Source organism: Myxine glutinosa, chromosome 8, assembly GCF_964187855.1.
Source record: "Myxine glutinosa chromosome 8, kmMyxGlut1.1, whole genome shotgun sequence".
Lineage (NCBI taxonomy): Eukaryota > Metazoa > Chordata > Myxini > Myxiniformes > Myxinidae > Myxine > Myxine glutinosa.
Genome location: NC_136268.1, coordinates 120,293,587 through 120,312,919, shown reverse-complemented (window position 1 = coordinate 120,312,919; position 19,333 = coordinate 120,293,587). Strand labels below are relative to the sequence as shown.

The window sequence follows — 19,333 nt, the reverse complement described above, 5'->3', positions numbered from 1 at the left end:
ACCTGGTTATACCCTTTGGAACCCAAAGACCCCTCAGACTCTTTAAGGCCCCCCTCAAACTATTTAAGGCCCCTCAGAACCTTTACGACCACAATTACCCTTTAGAACCCTTAGAGCTCTTAGATTGTTAAGACCCCTAAGACCTTATAGAACCTGTTAGAACCTTTATACCCCTAAAGCCTCATAGACCCTGTGCGACCGTTTAGAACCCTTAGACACTTAAGACCCATAAGACCCTTTAGAAATAAGCCTGGTATTAGCTTAACATTTAAGGTGGCTGGCTGGAGATCTTAGGGTCCTGAGTTTGAGCCCCTGTCATGCCACTAAATTAACACTACGTGGGTTGATTCAGCATATCATCCTTCTGAGGTCAGCAAAATGAGTACTAGATGACTGGTTATAATGAGGCATTGTATTGACATTTTATATCCTTTTTAGACCGCCAGAACCTTCAGACCCCCACAAGCCCTTTAGTCCTTTTTACACCACTTAAGTTGTTTCATCCCCTTGGACCTTAACACCCTTTAGACACCTTACTACACCCTTCAGACACTTTAGATCCCAACTACTATTGGAGCGTACCCTTTAGACCTTTAAATCCTTTAGAGCATCTAGAACCTTTTAGATTCCCACCACAATCATTTATAGTTTTTTTTGTATACAAAGTCGAGGCTCGTGTAAGAGCTAACACATAAAACACATAAAAACATAAACAGAACTAGAACGGCACTCAGTAGAGAACATACCTCCGCCTGGTGAACAGTTTACGTTTTGCATCCCAGAGTAGACCAGAAAATCACAATACAGAATCACATTTAATCAAAATAAATCACAGGAATCACCATAGGTCCAGTCTTTCATACCCTGATCTATCCCTCGTTTTTGGCCGTATCACTCAACGGTGAAGAAGAACTTAAAAAATTCTACTAGCTGGATCCGGATCCGGATCTTCACCAAAATTGAATCGATTCTTCCTTAACAAACAACCTGTCCAACAAGTTTCGTCCAAATCCATCCATAACTTTTTGAGATATCCTGCTATGTATCGTGTTTGGCCCTATTTCCCAATGGTGAAGAATTAGTTACACAATTAAATAATTCTCATATCCGAATCCATATTCAGATCTTCACAAAAATCGAAGCGAATCGTCCTTGTGTGACACCCAACCTGTCCACTAAGTTTCGTCCAAACCCGTCCACAACTTTTTGAGATATCCTGCTATGTATCGCTTTTGGCCCTAACTCCCAATGGTGAAGAATCACGTAAAAAATTATAGTAGCCGAATCCGAATCCGGATCTTCACCAAAATATAATCATTTCGTCCTTGTCACAAACGCTACATCTCTGCCAAATTTCGTCGGAATCCGTCCATAACTTTTTGAGATATTTTGTTCACAAACGGACAAACAAACAGACAGATAGGGTTGAAAACATAAATAACCTCCATCCACCTTTGGTGGCGGAGAGAAACACACATGAAACATAATAAAGGCAGCAGGAGACAAGAGGGGGAGAAAGATGGAAGCACAACAACAGTAGATAACAAGGACAATGGGAGATCTGTGGAAGGGAGAGGGTTGGGGTGGTGTACATGGTATAAACACGATGGGATGGGTGTTCTTGCAAAACACAGACGACACTTTCTTAGCACGTAATGCGCTATCTCCACCCACCTGGGCACTTGGTACTCTGTGAGGTTGAACAGAATTTGCATATTTGGTCACTGAATTGGTTCACCAATCAAAACCTGGAAGCATATTGTTATTTGGATTTCACAAGTGTGGCGCCATCTTACTTGGTTGTTTATTTCTCTGCCTATCTGACGATTTTCTCTTGCACTACTCGACCAGGGACCATTATACCCATATCATCAATCTCACCCCAAATGTGATGGGAGACTATTGCAGTGTGTGTGTGTGTGTGTGTGTGTGTGTGTGTGTGTGTGTGTGTGTGTGTGTGTGTGTGTGTGTGTGTGTGTGTGTGTGTGTGTGTGTGTGTGTGTGTGTGTGTGTGTGTGTGTGTGTGTATGTGTGTATGCTTGCGTGTGTTATGGATCCGTCACTTCTGCCTTTGTTGTTATGATATACTTGTAGGATTTTTTCGTTTCAGGTAATATTGTTGTTAAGATTTATGTGTGAAATGGAGATGACTTTAGTAAAAGGTAAAAAGGAAAAACGTGGCAAAGAAACTGGAAGCAAGAAGAAGAGAGAGGAGGAGATCAGCAGGGAGAGGAGGAGACAGCTGTGAGTCGCATCATGGCTGCAAGCGGACTTTTTTGATATTGGTCGCGAATGAGTTGAGGCTTCCCGTGAAATGGATTGCCCGCGACATCGTCACATATTGCAATTGCAATTAAACCTGTGTCTCAGGTTTTATCACCAAGTGTGAGCTATTGTTGGAGGGAAAGCAAGCACCTCCATTACAGACCGATACTCCATTTTGTCCTTGAAGAGGCCGTCCGCTTGGTGCATCGTGTTTGGTCGTTGGGATTCCCATATCGACATCATTGTGTGGATTGCCGTTGGTTCCCATATCGACCTCTCACCTCGTAACTCTTTGTCCGCCGCTATGCGATAACTGCCTGGTCTGGTCGTTCTGCACGACTTCGACCTTCAACCAGATTGGGGATCCGTGCACAGACTTTGGGGAATGTTACATTCCACTCACGTTTCGCGTATCGTGAGTTTATTGCTTTGAGAGCATTGGGGAATGATGGTACCATCATATGTATTGTTCATTTGATGCAAGTGACATTTACATTGTACTTTCTTGAAGAGTGTTATTATTGTGTATGTGAGAGTTCTTAATACAACCACTTGTTTTGTTCTACAATTGCATTGGTGTGGTTTTACCCTGGTTTATTATAACATGCAAAATAACAAATCTTTCTGCCGTGCTCCCTCTTGAGACTCTGAGGTGCACCGTAACCGGAGTTTGGGGAGGTAACACGTAACGTGTGTGTGTGTGTGTGTGTGTGTGTGTGTGTGTGTGTGTGTGTGTGTGTGTGTGTGTGTGTGTGTGTGTGTGTGTGTGTATCCATGTATCTTCACTTAAAAAATTGTTTTCTCTACAACCGCCCGTTCGGCCGATATAAAACCTTATACTTAGGAGGGAATCCCCATGGATAATATTTTATTGCTAACTCTGACCTCATAGGTCACATGGTGTGGCAGCCATATTGGATCAAAGGAGGAAAAAAATTGACATCATTCTCTCTGAAACTGCTCAACCAAAAAAATTGAAACTAGGCATATGTCATCAACTCTCCATGGGGTATATAGGGTGATACTGGTGATTTAATCAGTGAAGTGGTATTCCATCCATAGTTGGTTGAATTTAAATCGTTATCCAAAGATCTGAAATTTCATATATCTAATCTATGACCCAATGGGATGAAGAATTCAATTTATGACGTTCATAACCCATGCGAATAAACGGTGTGACATAATAAAGCGCATGGATAATACGGGCCATAATAATAGTAGTAGGCCGTAATAGTATCGTGTTCAGTTAACGATGCAATTTTTTTTTTCGGAATGAACATGTGAGGCGAAACTATGCGCTCTTCAAGTGCCAATCTAATTATATAGGTCTTTGTCCGAGGAGTTCTGGTTTTATATGGTTTTTCGCATTATGAATGACCTCACATTTGGCTTACTAACCGCTATTTTTACTGAAGAACCGCAGATTCTGTCATCTCCCGAGATTGTGACTTAAACGGTTTTTTTCTTTATTTTTGACATTGTTCTTTACGAAGAATGGGAACAGTATTAACTTTGTTAAGAATGGGAAGAACAATGGAAGGGAGGACAGAGATTTGGGGTGGGGCAGCAGAGAGTTGGGAAATGGAAGTTGAAGAGTTGGGAGGGGTGTGGGTTGAGTACTTGGGGTTTGGGAAGGGGGGTTGAGTTGAGTATGTGAAGAAGAATGGTGGAGGGATGGACAGAGACATTGGTTGGAGAGGGGTAGAGATGGGACAGAGACATTGGTTGGAGAGGGGTACGGATGGGGCAGAGACATTGGTTGGAGAGGGGTAGAGATAGGACAGAGACATTGGTTGGAGAGGTGTAGAGATGGGACAGAGACATTGGTTGGAGAGGGGTAGAGATGGGGCAAAGACATTGGTTGGAGAGGTGTAGAGATCGGACAGGGACATTGGTTGGAGAGCGGTAGAATTGGGACAGAGACATTGGTTGGAGAGGTGTGGAGATCGGACAGAGACATTGGTTGGAGAGGTGTAGAGATTGGACAGAGACATTGGTTGGAGAGGGGTAGAGATCGGACAGAGACATTGGTTGGAGAGGGGTAGATATGGGACAGAGACATTGTTTGGAGAGTGGTAGAGATGGGGCAGAGACATTGGTTGGAGAGCTGTAGAGATCGGACAGAGACATTGGTTGGAGAGGTCTGGAGATGGGACAGAGACATTGGTTGGAGAGGTGAGGAGATCGGACAGAGACATTGGTTGGAGAGGGGTAGAGATCGGACAGAGACATTGGTTGGAGAGGGGTAGAGATGGGACAGAGACATTGGTTGGAGAGGTGTAGAGATGGGACAGAGACATTGGTTGGAGAGGTGTGGAGATCGGACAGAGACATTGGTTGGAGAGGTGTAGAGATGGGACAGAGACATTGGTTGGAGAGGGGTAGAGATGGGACAGAGACATTGGTTGGAGAGGGGTAGAGATCGGACAGAGATATTGGTTGGAGAGGGGGAGAGATGGGACAGAGACATTGGTTGGAGAGGTGCAGAGATGGGACAGAGACATTGGTTGGAGAGGGGTAGAGATGGGGCAGAGGCATTGGTTGGAGAGGTGTGGAGATCGGACAGAGACATTGGTTGGAGAGGTGTGGAGATGGGACAGAGACATTGGTTGGAGAGGGGTTGAGATGGGACAGAGACATTGGTTGGAGAGGGGTAGAGATGGGGGCAGAGACATTGGTTGGAGAGGGGTAGAGATCGGACAGAGATATTGGTTGGAGAGGGGTAGAGATGGGACAGAGATATTGGTTGGAGAGGGGTAGAGTTGGGACAGAGACATTGGTTGGAGAGGTGTAGAGATGGGACAGAGACATGGGTTGGAGAGGGGTAGAGATGGGGCAGAGACATTGGTTGGAGAGGGGTAGAGATCGGACAGAGACATTGGTTGGAGAGGGGTCGAGATGGGACAGAGACATTGGTTGGAGAGGGGTAGAGATGGGACAAAGACATTGGTTGGAGAGGGGTAGAGATGGGGCAGAGACATTGGTTGGAGAGGGGTAGAGATCGGACAGAGACATTGGTTGAAGAGGGGTCGAGATGGGACAGAGACATTGGTTGGAGAGGGGTAGAGATGGGACAGAGACATTGGTTGGAAAGGGGTAGAGATGGGGCAGAGACATTGGTTGGAGAGGGGTAGAGATCGGACAGAGACATTGGTTGGAGAGGGGTAGTGTTGGGACAGAGACATTGGTTGGAGAGAGGTAGAGATGGGACAGGGACATTGGTTGGAGAGGGATAGAGATCGGACAGAGACATTGGTTGGAGAGGGGTAGAGATGGGACAGAGACATTGGTTGGAGAGGGGTAGAGATCGGACAGAGACATTGGTTGAAGAGGGGTCGAGATGGGACAGAGACATTGGTTGGAGAGGGGTAGAGATGGGACAGAGACATTGGTTGGAGAGGGGTAGAGATGGGACAGAGACATTGGTTGGAGAGGGGTAGAGATGGGACAGCGACATTGGTTGGAGAGGTGTAGAGATCGGACAGAGACATTGGTTGAAGAGGGGTCGAGATGGGACAGAGACATTGGTTGGAGAGAGGTAGAGATGGGACAGAGACCTTAGAGAAGGGGTTTGAAGACTTAGAGTGGGCGGTGGATTTAAGCATTGTGGTTGGTGGTGTTGATGGCTTTGGGGTTATATTTGGGGGGCAGGAGAGGGGGTGGTCGCATTTTATATTACGCAGAATTTCCACAGGTAGCTGCTCGTCTTCATATGTTAGTTACTCGCTGTGCTCCATTTCGTTATGTTTTTAAACAGATGGATGATTCCTGTTTGGTGGGACCCTCATTGTGTCCCAAAGACATCGTGATAAAGGTTCAGGTGTATTATTAAAATGAACCGGGGTGTGGTTGCCTCACCTGGTTATTATGGCCTCTCATCCCATTCCAAGGCAGGGCGATATCCAGGGAGGATACAAGGAGATCAGATTCATGCCTTCCGGCTGCTCATGCATCCCAGGGTAATGATTAGATATTTTTGGATTGCAATGCCACCACATCCATCAGGACGGTGAGATGCAGGACTGCTTGGAGAAACGTGACCAGAGCTTCACAGGAGACATGACTCGAACATTTCCTCATCCTCAATATATTGGGAAATGGGAAGTAACAGGAACCAGCGACGTCTCCTACCCATTCTCATTTATGTAAGTATCCTCAGCCATACCAAGTACCAGAATGGCAGCGGATGCCATTTACAATTCCATGGGATCGATATCATCTTTCCCATCCCGGCAATCTGATGTTTTGGGGAAAAAAATAAAATAATGATGTTGTCTTCGTCATTTTTAAAATCTGTACAGCAAATCAACACTTCCCACCAGCGCAGCTTTTTAATTTGCTCAGTTGAGTCATCAATCAGATGGAGCTTTTGCTGCCTTCCTTTGTTTGGCAAATCAAGAATTTGTCATATGTGACGTCATCACGAAGCTGTTGGGTTAATGATGATGCTTTTGCTAATTGTGACGTCTGAGTTTTAAATCGTCTTTGGGTTGTTTGGGTGATATGATGACGTCGTGAGTACGTTTCGTTGTGGAGGACACAGACTTCCTGTGAGTACCTTTGTTCATGCGGCCATCCCATTGTTTATGAACAATCACCATTGTTTATGGTCTTGTGGCCAAGGAAATGGAGGAGGCTCACTTCGTTTTGGGTCGTATGCAATGGCGTCTGTGACGGTCACGGGTCGCCAACGAGCGGATTGCTCCGACCGACCACTTGAGGGTGCTCTGACTGTTTAGAGCGCGTTCTTGTCCCGCAGGCACAACGTGTGTGCAGTGGAGACGCTCCTGCACGGCCCTCCCTCCCCTCGTCCTTCTCCGACCCCCTCCTCCAGCCGGAGACCCTCCGCCTCCGTCGCGGAGCGCCCACTGCAGTTGCCAGATTCCGACGGTACGAAACCGGTGCCGAAGCGACTTTTGATAACACGAAACGGATAGACTCGGGCCCGCGGTACAGGTCGACCGCACTCCAGGGTCTCGCTGGACCCGCCACCATCCCGGACTGCGCGATTTTCTTGTGGCTCGGACAAGGAGCGCCGTAGGATGTTCGTGTATCCTGCGCGGGCTCGCTCCAGGTGACGCGGGAAGGCGTGAATGTGTCGAGGAGGACAACTGCGCATCTCGGGCTGTCCTTTTCCCCCCACGACTTGGGAAGACCAAATTCTTCCGAACGTCGGGAATTCCCCCCTTCCTCGGGGGGAGGGGGGAAGGGGCAGAGTGTGAGGTCGAGGGTAAGTGTAGATGAGTGGGTGTGGGGGGGAGGGGGCGCACGTGGAACTTGTGCCTGGAGAGGGTGGGGGTGGGTTGGGGGGGAAAAAGGGGGGAGGGATTGTTTGAGAGTTGAGGGTGACAGCAGGAAAAGTGAGTTCTGACATCGGTGTGAAAAAGTGTGCAATTTCGCACGTGACTTCATGTGAAAGAGCGATGCCATATCGAGGGGATACCTGGTGCTGGTGCTGAAGCGCATCTGGGATCATTTGGTTTGTAAGGCGGTGTGCGAGCCCCCCCCCGGTAGGGGGTTCGGGGGGGGTTCGGGTGATCAGCACCAGCCGCTTGCTCGGCATGGGCTCTCGATGTGGCCGTGCAGCATGCTGCATACTCGCCGAGTACCTGGTGCTGTGCGCAGCTCACGGTCAGAATATCTATCCGACGGTGACGACCAACTACGGCAAACTGCGAGGGGTGCGTATCGTGCTCAACAACGAGATCCTGGCACCCGTGGACCAGTACCTGGGGGTTCCGTACGCCGCGCCGCCCGTGGGGGAGCGGAGGTTTTCCTCCCCTGAGCCCATGAGGCCATGGCCCGGGGTCCGGAACGCGAGCGCCTTCGCACCTGTGTGCCCCCAGGGCGTGCGGTCTGCGCTCTCTGAGCCCATGTTACCTGTGTGGTTTTCCGCGAACATGGACGCTGTGGCTCCCTACCTGCAGGACCAGAACGAGGACTGCCTTTACCTCAACATCTACGTTCCCACAGAGGATGGTAAGTACCATGTCACCTACCCATTCGTTACCTGTGTCCGTCACACTTTGTAGGATTCTTATTGTTGATTCCTGACAAATTCAGTTGTGATGTCCGCATAAGGTGAGATGTACATATTGATTTCTTTTTTTATGTAGGCAGGAGGAAGTTGGGGGCAATCAGTGCATGGTGGGGGGCAATCAGTGCATGGTGGGGGGCAGGGTTCGGAAAGTGATTGGAGATGATGATGATGATGTTGATGTTGATGTTGATGAAGAAAACAATAATAATAAGACACTGTGAGTGCAGTCAGAAGGTTACGAATGGGAAATGGAATAGAGCACCAGAGGGCGACAGAGGCAGAAACCTCATGATGGAGGAGGGTTTACACGGATGGATAACCAGTGAAACATTCCTTGTAACTATCGATTGAATTTCCGATCACACTCCTCCAAACTGGCTCTGCCTTTTTTTGCTAATTTCTATTTAACTTTTTTATACAACCCACCATCACCTGCAGGGCCATTCTCAGGGCCAATTGAACATCGTCACAGGATTTTCTTGATGAATGATAAAAAAGAAGTGATTCAATCTGCCCTGGTGATAATAACTCCGATTGGTTCAAACCACCATTCTTTTGCATTATCGTTTTGGTTTCAAAGTGAGTTATTAAAGGATAAAAAAGTGAAATTATATTATGAATTATCAAAGGAAATGATGAATTAGTAAAGGATAATATATATATATATATATATATATATATATATATATATATATATATATATATATATGTTCAAAAAGAGCCGGACAACTTTGGTTGTTAATATATTTAGAACCACAAATGATACAACAATACACTTTGGTTTATATGACACAGAAGGCTCATTCTCATTGAGAAAGACTGACATAAAGGCCTCTTTGTCCAAAAGCTTGTCTGAATAGCTTCGTCTGTATCTCATTTTATTTCTTCTGGTTATATAAATGAATATAGCTTGGTGTTGGACTTAGCGGTTAGGGTGCAGGCTTGGGATACCTAGGATCCTGGGTTCTGAATCCTGGTCGATCACTGAATTAACACCAGGGGGGTTGACTCAGCCTGTCACCCTTCCGATGTCGGCAAATTGAATACAAGCTTGCTGCGATGAATGATCCCGGTGCATACCCCGGTTTAGAACAGGTACACCGTATCGCTGCGCATCGTAGGAGGCGACTAAGGGTTGGCGTCAGGAAGGGCATCCGGCCATAAAAACATTGCCTCAAACAGGGAACCATGATTGTCATGGGGCCCGCAAGGCTAACCCCCGCTCTAGCGGGGAAAATGGCCTTAAAACGATCATTCATATAAATGAATATAAATATATGCCAAAAGTCGGTATACAGTTAATTTTATTTATTTATTATTATTAGTTTTTTATTTTTGTTTTTTTTTATTTAACCCTTTCACTTTCCATGTGTTAAAAATAAAATTAAAATAAGCAACTATATTATGCCTACTTTAGCACACCCTGTTTATATTGCTGGATTATCCGATAAAGATCGGGTTATTTAGACTTTAGTAAACAATCAAGCAGATTGATGTTTAAAGCTGTAGCAAAATATAACCAGCACGGGAGTGCACCACAGCAATGATGGGTCTAATGGCCTCATTTTCATGTTTGACGTCCTCCAGGTTCATGCGACAACTAGTCAGTGCAGTCACTTAGCGACTGTTAACCCTTTGTATATTAATTTCCATTCTGCATACAGAATATAAACACTTGAATGCAATTATTGGTTTGATTCCAGACAAATAATTCACCTTTTAACACAATATGGGCACAAGCCAAGCTTCGTCCCTGTCCCCTTCTGTTTTAATTTCGATTTTGATTAAGAATTAAACCTTTTTATTGTGGCATTGGCCCAGTATTACCATAATGTGGTACAGCAAATTTCGGGGCTAATGGCTAAATTTCAATACATGGCTCATGTTTATGTAAATGTATAAAAATCAAATAAAAGGCTTTGTATATATATATATTTGAACGAGCATTGCCTTTTATGGTCAAGGTGGAAAACTCCAGTTTCCCTTGACATCATTAACCGAGGAGTTTAAGGTGGTGAGGGTGCGGGAGTTCATGATGTTGCGGGATTCAAGTGATGCAATGGTAAAGAATGCTCTCCCAGAGAAGAAGGGAAATCGGAAGTGGATTGCAAGAGCAGAGGTGGGCGAGATGGAGGAGCGGTTGCAACAGGAGGAGGTCATGGGGATGGTACAGCACGGGAAGCATGGCTTGGGGTGGATGAAGCATGAGCGATGGGGAAAGGCATGTGTGGCAGAGAGGAGGAAGATGGTTGGAAGGGAGGTGAGAAGAAAGGAAGAGGAGGGGAGATATGTGAAAGCAGTCGGTCAGGCACAGCAAGGTGCTTGGAATAGGTGGGAAGGTGTGCAGGTGAGGATGTTGAAGTGGCAAGAGATTTGGAGGATGGAGGCAATATTGTTGAATTTCCTGTTGCGGGCAACGTATGATGTGCTTCCGTCACCAGTAAACTTGAGATTGTGGGGGTTGTTGCAGGAGGAGAGATGTTATTTGTGTGGAGGTTAGGAACGGTGCAGCATGCACTGCGTGCATGCTCAGTAGCATTGGCAGCAGTACAATACAGGTGGCGACATGATCAGGTGCTGGCGGTGGTGGTGCAGATGGTGCAACAAGAGGAGCTGAGGTCGACAGAGAGAAGAGTGGAGAAGGAGACTGATAATAATAATAATAATAATGCATTTATTTTATATAGCGCTTTTCAGGAAGCCCAAAGACGCTTTAACAGAGTGCAAAACATAATGCATAGCAAAACATAAAAACAATTGCCAAAAAGAAGAATCAATAGGGAATGGGAGGGTCTCCACCTGATGGGTCTCCATCTCCATCTCCACCTCCAGGGTCTCCATCTCCACCTGATGGGGGAGAGGTGTTGTTTGTCAAAGAGGGCCAAGTGGTAAGAGGTGGAAAGAGGAGGAGGTGGAAAGCAAGAAGGCTGTCAGATGCTTGTGATTGGCAGGTGTTGGCAGACCTAAAGCCCCAATTGTTATTCCCAGAGGAGATCTGTGTGACAAGGTTGCAGCCTGACATTGTCATTTGGTCAGGTGCAGCAAGACAGGTCATCTTAGGGGAATTGTCTGTACCTTGGTAAGAGAACATGGAGGAGGTGCACGAGAGGAAGAGAGGAAAGTACAGTGAGATGGAGGCAGAGTGTCGGGAGAAGGGTTGGCGAGTTTCTTGTCAGCCATTTGAGGTGGGGTGTAGAGGGTATATTGGCAATTCCTTTTCTGCATTTCTTGCTCAGCTTGGAGTGTGTGGGACAGAAAGAAGGAGAATGTGTGACAAAGTGGCCCAGGTTGCCTTGAAAGGCTCACTTTGGATATGGAGGAAGTTTATGGAGGCACGTCGAATGGTGTAGATTGAGGTTACGGGATACAAATGGAGATGTGTGAATGGTGTGTGTGTGTGTGTGTGTGTGTGTGTGTGTGTGTGTGTGTGTGTTGTAGGAGTGGGTGTGTGTGTGTTGCAGGAGTGGGTGTGTGTGTGTTGCAGGAGTGGGTGTGTGTGTGTTGCAGTAGTGGGTCATGAGTGTGTGTGTGTGTGTTGCAGGAGTGGGTCATGAGTGGGTGTGGTTTTGCATGAATGGTTTTGCATAATTTTTTTTTTTTGCATGAGTGGTGCATGTTGGTAAGGGTAGGTGGTTGGTTGGTTGTGTGTTTTTTTTTACTGTTATTATTTTTTATTTTAAGTATGTGAGTGAGTGAGTGGGTGAGGGTGTGTGTTTTTGCATGAATGAATTTTTGCATGAGTGTGTGTGTGTGTGTTTTTGTATGTTGAGTGGTGTATGTTGTAAGGGTAGGTGGTTGGTTGGTGTTGTGTGTGTGTGTGTGTGTGTGTGTGTGTGTGTGTGTGCGTGTGTGTGTGTGTGTGTATGTGTGTGTATGTGTGTATGAATAATCTGGTGTGTTTTGTTGGTGAGTGGCGAAGGGTATAAAGGTGGGTGTTTGAGTGTTCCACCATGTTTACTTGTTTGGTGCTGTGGATTCTGGAAGTGGAGGCGATTTTGTTGTTGTAGTCTGCATTCGCACTGGCTGGTGGTGGGGGTATGTATGCATCCAGGTGTAGTTGCTGCATGTGGAGGTGAATGTGCCCCTGCTGGCCCACCTTAGCTGACCGTATCAAGGATGAAGGGCCGAAACGGGATGATGCTGAGGACCTCGACTGAGGACCCGCTCAGTGCGGCATATTTATGACCAGGGGTGTTTTGAACTTGTACATATATACTAGCTCGTGTTGATGGAAATGTATAAAAATCAAATAAAATGCTTTGTAATATGTATGTATATATATATATATATATATATGTATATATATATATATATATATATGTATATATATATATATATATATATATATATATATATATATATATATACTAGCGATGATATATATATATATATATATATATATATATGGGTGGGAGGCCATAAGCAAGCAGACTATGTGGAAACGGTGAATGCTAAACCTTGGAACCAATAAATTCACATTCCTGTGTCACCTGTAGTCGAACATCAAGCATGGACAGCAGGTTCATGAAAGACTTCCACGAAAAACGTACCTGTTTGAATGGTTCCATACCCAGTCAATGGCAAATGTGCATATGACGATCCACGAATGTCACGCTTAGAAAGTAGAAACCCTCACTACATTTCTTCATTCACTTGAACGCAACAAACAGCATAACTCCAATCACAAATTAAACAGCATTAATATAAAAAATAAACTTTTACCAACAGTCGTGACATGAACAAATATTTAAATCCGGATGTGGAGTAGTTCCGTACAGTTTGGTGAATACAATTACGAATTCAAAATCGTAATTGTATTTACTCAATTCCAAACGTCATTCCAATCATAAATTGATACTTTAACAAAATACTGTTTTAAATAGATACAGGCTGTCCATAAAGCCCTTGTGAAAATTTGAACTTTTCTCACTTATGATGTACAATACCATACACATGATAGAAATAATCTCTAAATGGAGCATGAACGCATATTCTATGAAGTTTTACTCAATTCAGTTCAAAATTTTAGCTTTAAAAATAACCGCCATCTTTCATAATACATTATTCAATGCGATTTTCCAACTTGTTGAAAACATTTTCTTGTTGCTCCGGTCGAGTCATTTCATGAATTGCATTTGTGATCGTAGAGTTAGTTCATCCAAATAATATGGTTTTGATGAGTAAATAAGTTTCACATAGTATCATTAAATGTAGTCCAATGAGGACAGGTCAGGCAAACGAGGAGGCCAAGCAATTAGTCCACATCTATCGATCCACTTTTCTTGGAAAACATCATCCAAGAAATGTTACCCATTCAAAGCATAGTGGCACGGAATCCAGTCTTGCTGATACGAGGTGATATGTTGAAGGATTAATCTGGGAACGAAATGCGGTAATTGTGGTGGTTGACTTTACCACTAATGTCGAAGTTGCCTCATCAGAAAATGTTATATCCTCAAGAACCCCAGAGTAATTGTGGATTAACAACAGCGATAACAACAACATTAATAACATATTTGTACATAATCATGTGTGTATATGTATATATATACATATATAGAGTCTTGGCATTTAATATGGAATATTTTTTTTGTGGGGGTGAGCTTACTTTTCAAGATGACTTAGAACCAAAAGTTCATTGGAATTATGTTGAAATTATTCTAGATTTTGTTAATGTTACCGTTAAAAGAAACAAAAAACACATTTGACATTTCGAAGCAAATAAATTGATCCTTGAAAGTGATGGAAACTGATATCGAACTCAATTCACGGACAGTACTGTGTTAAACTTCTGCACGTTTTCCAGAAGTATCTCTTTATTTTACACATGAGCCAAATTTTTGTTCAACAAAAACAAAAGTTAAATCATGACTGGGATTACGGACAGTAAAATTACAGTTCAGTACTTCGTATAACCCCCACGAGCATTCAGGAGAGCACGTACACGTCGAGGCATGCTGTTCATGAGATTTGCCAAGGTTTGGACAGGAATCGCTTGCCATGCAGTGACAATAGCCTGCTGCAATTCACGCACAGTGGTGGGCTGCTGGACCAAGTTGTCGATTTGACGCATTAATTCTGCCCACAAGTTCTCTTTCGGATTCATATCCGGGGGCATGGCAGGCCACTCCATATGCTCGACACCACGGTCAACAAGAAAGTGTTGGATCATGCGAACACGATGAGGCCGTGCATTGTCATCTTGGAAGACAAAGTTTCCTCGAAAGGCTGCACGAGCAAATGGAAGCAATGTTTCTTCCAGAATGGCCCTGTACTTGAACTGGTTCAGGTTTCCATTCAGAACAACCAGGTCAGTTTTGCCCCATGCATGAAAAGCAGCCCAAACGGTCACCCCAACACCTCCAGCTTGGACTCTTGGCACTATACAATCTTCGTTGTAGGCTTCATGCACTTGTCTGCATACTCGGACGCGGCCATCTTGACAATAGACCAGAAATCTAGACTCGTCACTGAAGGTCACGTGATTCCAGTGTCCTGGCTGCCATTGACGGTGCTCTCTGGCCCATTGCAATCGGCGCTGGCTGTGTTGTCTGGTCAGGCGTCGCTTTCTCAGGGGATGCCTGGCACGATAGCCTGCTTGGACCAGTCGTTGGTTGACTAGCCTTCTGGATACAGGCACATTTGTCAGTTGCTGCCACTCAGCCCTAAACCGATTAGCTGACTTGGTACGGCCACTGCAGACGAACCGGTGCAGCTGGCGATCATATCTGCTTGTGATTCTGCAGGGACGTCCTGGCCTCGGTATTGGAGTAGGGACACCCCTCTGAGCATTTCGTTTCAGGATCTTTGACACCTGACCTTGAGTGATGCCATACTGCCAAGCAATAGCACGCTGTTTCATGCCGGAATTTCATAAAGCCACCACTCCATGACAAACAGCATTGTCAAGTTGACGGACCATCTCCAGAGGAAGCGGCAATAACTTTTGTCGACGTGCAGCAGTTGTTTTCCACTAATACAGAACGCAACAACCCTTATATACCCGATTGTGAAGCCAATCGTCAAATGTACCTGTCCTTACATTTTGTCACGCCACCTGTGATATTATCCTGTTATTGACTTCTTGCTGTGAAAGACAATCAGTGACATGGTTCTTTTGACAAAGAAATCATCGAAGCGTAAAATAAACTCACCAGATTGATATACTGAGTTCAGAAATAAACCCAAGTGAAGAATAAAAAAAATATTCCATATTAAATGCCAAGTCTGTATATATATACAGTAGTATATACATACATACTGAAATGATAGATTGGTGGTGGCTTAACGGTTAAAGGTCCACAGACACGGAATCTCACTCATAATGCATTTCATGTCATCCAAATGTCTTTTTATGGTGATTTCAAATATGGCATTGATTTTTTGTTATATTCACTCTGAAACATTAAAAATGAAGGAAAACCGAACCACTTGGGAATGCCCCTAAAAATTCTGCCCCATACTTCAAAGCCGATGACGTAATCCATGTGACGTCACCTCCAGAACACAGCTCGCTCGCAAGCACGCTCCACGTGCATTTGCTTGATACAAATCAAACACTTATTTTAACTCCAATTTACATTCTGTTTCCACTTTTAGTGAGAAGTAGGGGTCTGTGCAACCATTCATAAACTTTATTTGGTGCATAATCGGATAATTTTTAGCCGAGTTACCTCAGACCATGAGTTGTTATTTCTATAATTCACACATAGTTGAATACGTGCAGGCCGCTCCACGGAGCGACCTTGCGGGCTTATGAACGAGGCGAGGCATGATACACATGTGTCTCAGCATACCTCAGATCAAGATCAAGCAAACCAAAAGTAGAGTACATACAAATTACACGGAATGGATTGCGGGCCGAAGCATAGCGAATCGAGATGGCATGGACTTCGTTCTGGAGGTGAGGTCACCGGTCACGTGACCTGCGGTTCGTTGAACTCTACAAGTTGTGAAAAACACTACAAATGTGCAAAATATTGGTCGAATTATCCCATTGTTGATTTTAAAAAAGAAACATGGGTGATTTCTTCACTAGGAAGGTCAAGTTAATATATAAATAACCAGAAACTTTTGAATTACATGGGACCTTTAAGGTGGCTGGCTTGAGATCTCATGGTGCTGAGTTGAAGCCCCTGTCATGACGTTGAATTAACACCAGGTGTGTTGACTTAGCCTAATCATCCTTCTGAGGTCACCAAAATGAGTACCAACCTGCTGGGATGAATGAGCCATTCGGTTATCTCGTGTCTGAGTGGCGACCCATCCAGGCTTGTGCCCCATAGCTTCAGAACCTGCTTTGGCAACCCAATGCATCATGACGATGCAAAAAGGAGTGGTCATCATCATCATCATCATCATCATCATACTGAAAGGATGTCCTGGAGTTCCGCATATTCGCCTTTAGGCTGTCTAGCCTGGGTTTGGATTTTGACCCAGCTATAAACGGTCATCCTGGGGTTTCACAGGCAGGGTGATTCATCAATGTTTGTGCTGTGTGGAGTGCTCCCCTACTCTTCTTGAAAGACACCATGTGATCTTTAATGTCCACCAGCAACCACTGCTCACAGATGGGTCCCCGGCTTAATATCCTATCTGAGAGATGGCATACTCATTGATGTAGCACCTATCAGAAACACCAGGACCACAGCTTATAGTCAGGTTGACAATCAAACCCAAACCTTCGGCCAAAGTCGACTGTGTAAACCTTTTCCAACTCCATTTAGATATTTATGAATATATGACACCACACAGGCTGGTTGGTGTTATGGAGGATTTATCTATTTCGTTTTTCATGGCAATGAATGTACTTGCAAGTGCTTATATACGAGCTTCAGATATTGTTAAATGTTCTTTTTAATTGTGCTGCATCTTAGACGGTTCTTTTATCGTAAAGATGTCCATGATTTGAGTAACCTGTATGTTCTCTCATTCTGCCAGATCTGCCAATGGCCGAATATAACCTCCCAGCCTCGTATGTTGAAAAGCACAAATACGTAGCTCATTGATCGACCTGATTTGATGAATCCTAAAGCCACCAACGTGCTAAAGTGGACAAAGATGAAATAGTTATTTCGCTTGGGGAAAGAGGGGTTGTGGTGGATGAGAAAGTGGGGTGCCGGCAAAACGCAGCACCACTGAGGATGATACAAAGATGTCGCATTGAAATTTCACCAAAAATCCCTGTTCGGTCATTTGGTTACTATCGTGTTTCTGCTGGGAAAGGTTATACTACGTGGGTTTTACAGCTTTGAATACGACTACTCCGTCATGATGTTATTCTTGATTGTGATGTCAAATATGCGAGCATTGATTCCACCTTCCTCATACAGCATTTGATAATCACCACGAGGTGCTATGCCTGAGCTCTCGACGAAGGGTTATTTACGATGAACCATGAGGAGCCCCCCCATCCATCGTCCCCCATCGGTGTACATTCAGTAATCTTTATGAGTTTCATTTTCAAAGCCTCTTTTGGCATCAAATGAGTATTTCATTAGGGTGTGTACGAGCGATGAATGATTGCGTAATATCTTCGTTATTAGGTACATCTGTATGAAATGTTTGAAATCTGGTTCAGTTTTTTAACCGGCATCGCAATTGGCTGACATAGTGATACTATATCAGTCGGCAAAGGCATTCCAAAGATTCCAAAGAGCCATTCCAATGCCTGTTTTGCAGTCCTCTTCAATACCGACAAGCTTCCCTGCCGAGCTTTAAAATGCTTTTCCCAAAGCGTTTGAAATATCCACTTGTGAACCCGCTTATTTTTGGGAGGTACACGCTTCTCATGTATTCCTTCGGCCCAGCTGTAACAAGTTGCCAATTTGACCAGATTAGAAAAATGTTTCTTACTGGTGGATGAGCAACTGAAGAACTCAATGTGAATAGGCGTAGTTGGTGAGCCATCAGATCCTCATGACCTATTCGACCTGTATTATTTACTCTCTTTTCTGTTTGCTTCTTTGACTTTCTTATTTGCCAATAATTTTTCGTCACCGGTGGCAACAACACATCCGTCCATATTTGTTTTCGGTTCTGCTGTTCCTTTTTTGGTAAAGCAGTGAAGGCATCCGAGGTATTGGAAGGTGTGAAAAGGGATTTGTTTCGGTCATACTGCTCTCTCACCAGCCTGCAGGATGGAAGCTGTATGGTTTTGTGGGATTTGCAAAATTCGATATGAACACTCCTATATTGGTGGACAAGTAGTTGTAGAAACCTTTTGCTATTTATCTATCACTCTATCAATATGGCTCAAGGACATTAAGGTACATCTGTATACCTCAAGGTGAATTGCAAGGACATTATGAGGCGATGGACAACATAGTACAACACATGCAATTTGAACCTGCAATCCCAATATTCTGAGATAAATTTTAAGTGTAAATACCAAACAGGCCAACTGATGATGGGAAATTTGGCTTCCTATATTTTAATTGTTTTTACCGCTTTACTTTGGTTCGGGGTAAATTGATAGGCAATGGGGCTTGCATGATAGCTTGGAAGTATGCACACTTACTCTTGGGCTGTTTGTTCTGTGTTATAATCTCGAATCGGCTATAAATGGTCACCCTGGTGTTTCCACATGCTTAAAGATGCATCAATGTGTGCACTCTCCATTCTTCTTCTTCATTCGTATGCAGCACAAGCCTGTGTGGTGGCATCAATGGTTGAGGGCGTGGCTGTGCCCTCTGTGGTTTGGGCAGGGATTTGCAATTTGCTCCAGAATGCTGGCGATTGCTCGCCTACTCTTTGGGAATAACACTATGGGATCTTTAACGTCCACCAAAACATTTGGGCAGATGGCATGCCCATTAAACGTCCATCTGAGGGATGGCACACACATAGAAGAATCACCCTGTCTGTGAAACACCGGGATGACAGTGTATAGCTGGGTCGGGATTCATACCCATGTTAGACAGTATGATGGCACATTGATGATGAGGATGATGATGACACACAATTATCCAATTTTGGTTTGGGTCAAAGATGTCAAATATAACACCATGTTACATAACATTCCATGCA

The 19,333-nt window shown here is 44.5% G+C and overlaps 1 protein-coding gene across 2 annotated transcripts in view; it reads left to right on the top strand.

The window, feature by feature from the left end:
* The first annotated feature begins 7,132 nt into the window (after window positions 1-7,132).
* Window positions 7,133-19,333, top strand: part of LOC137432895 (neuroligin-4, X-linked-like) — a 749,939-nt gene continuing 737,738 nt past the window's right edge. The window contains exon 1 of one of the 2 annotated variants that reach the window (XM_068125201.2): window positions 7,133-8,244. In XM_068125201.2, the coding sequence (XP_067981302.1) occupies window positions 7,827-8,244 (418 nt within the window). In that variant the 5' untranslated portion in view covers window positions 7,133-7,826. The remainder of the gene's footprint in view (window positions 8,245-19,333) is intronic. The other variant, XM_068125200.2, reaches the window with a different exon arrangement.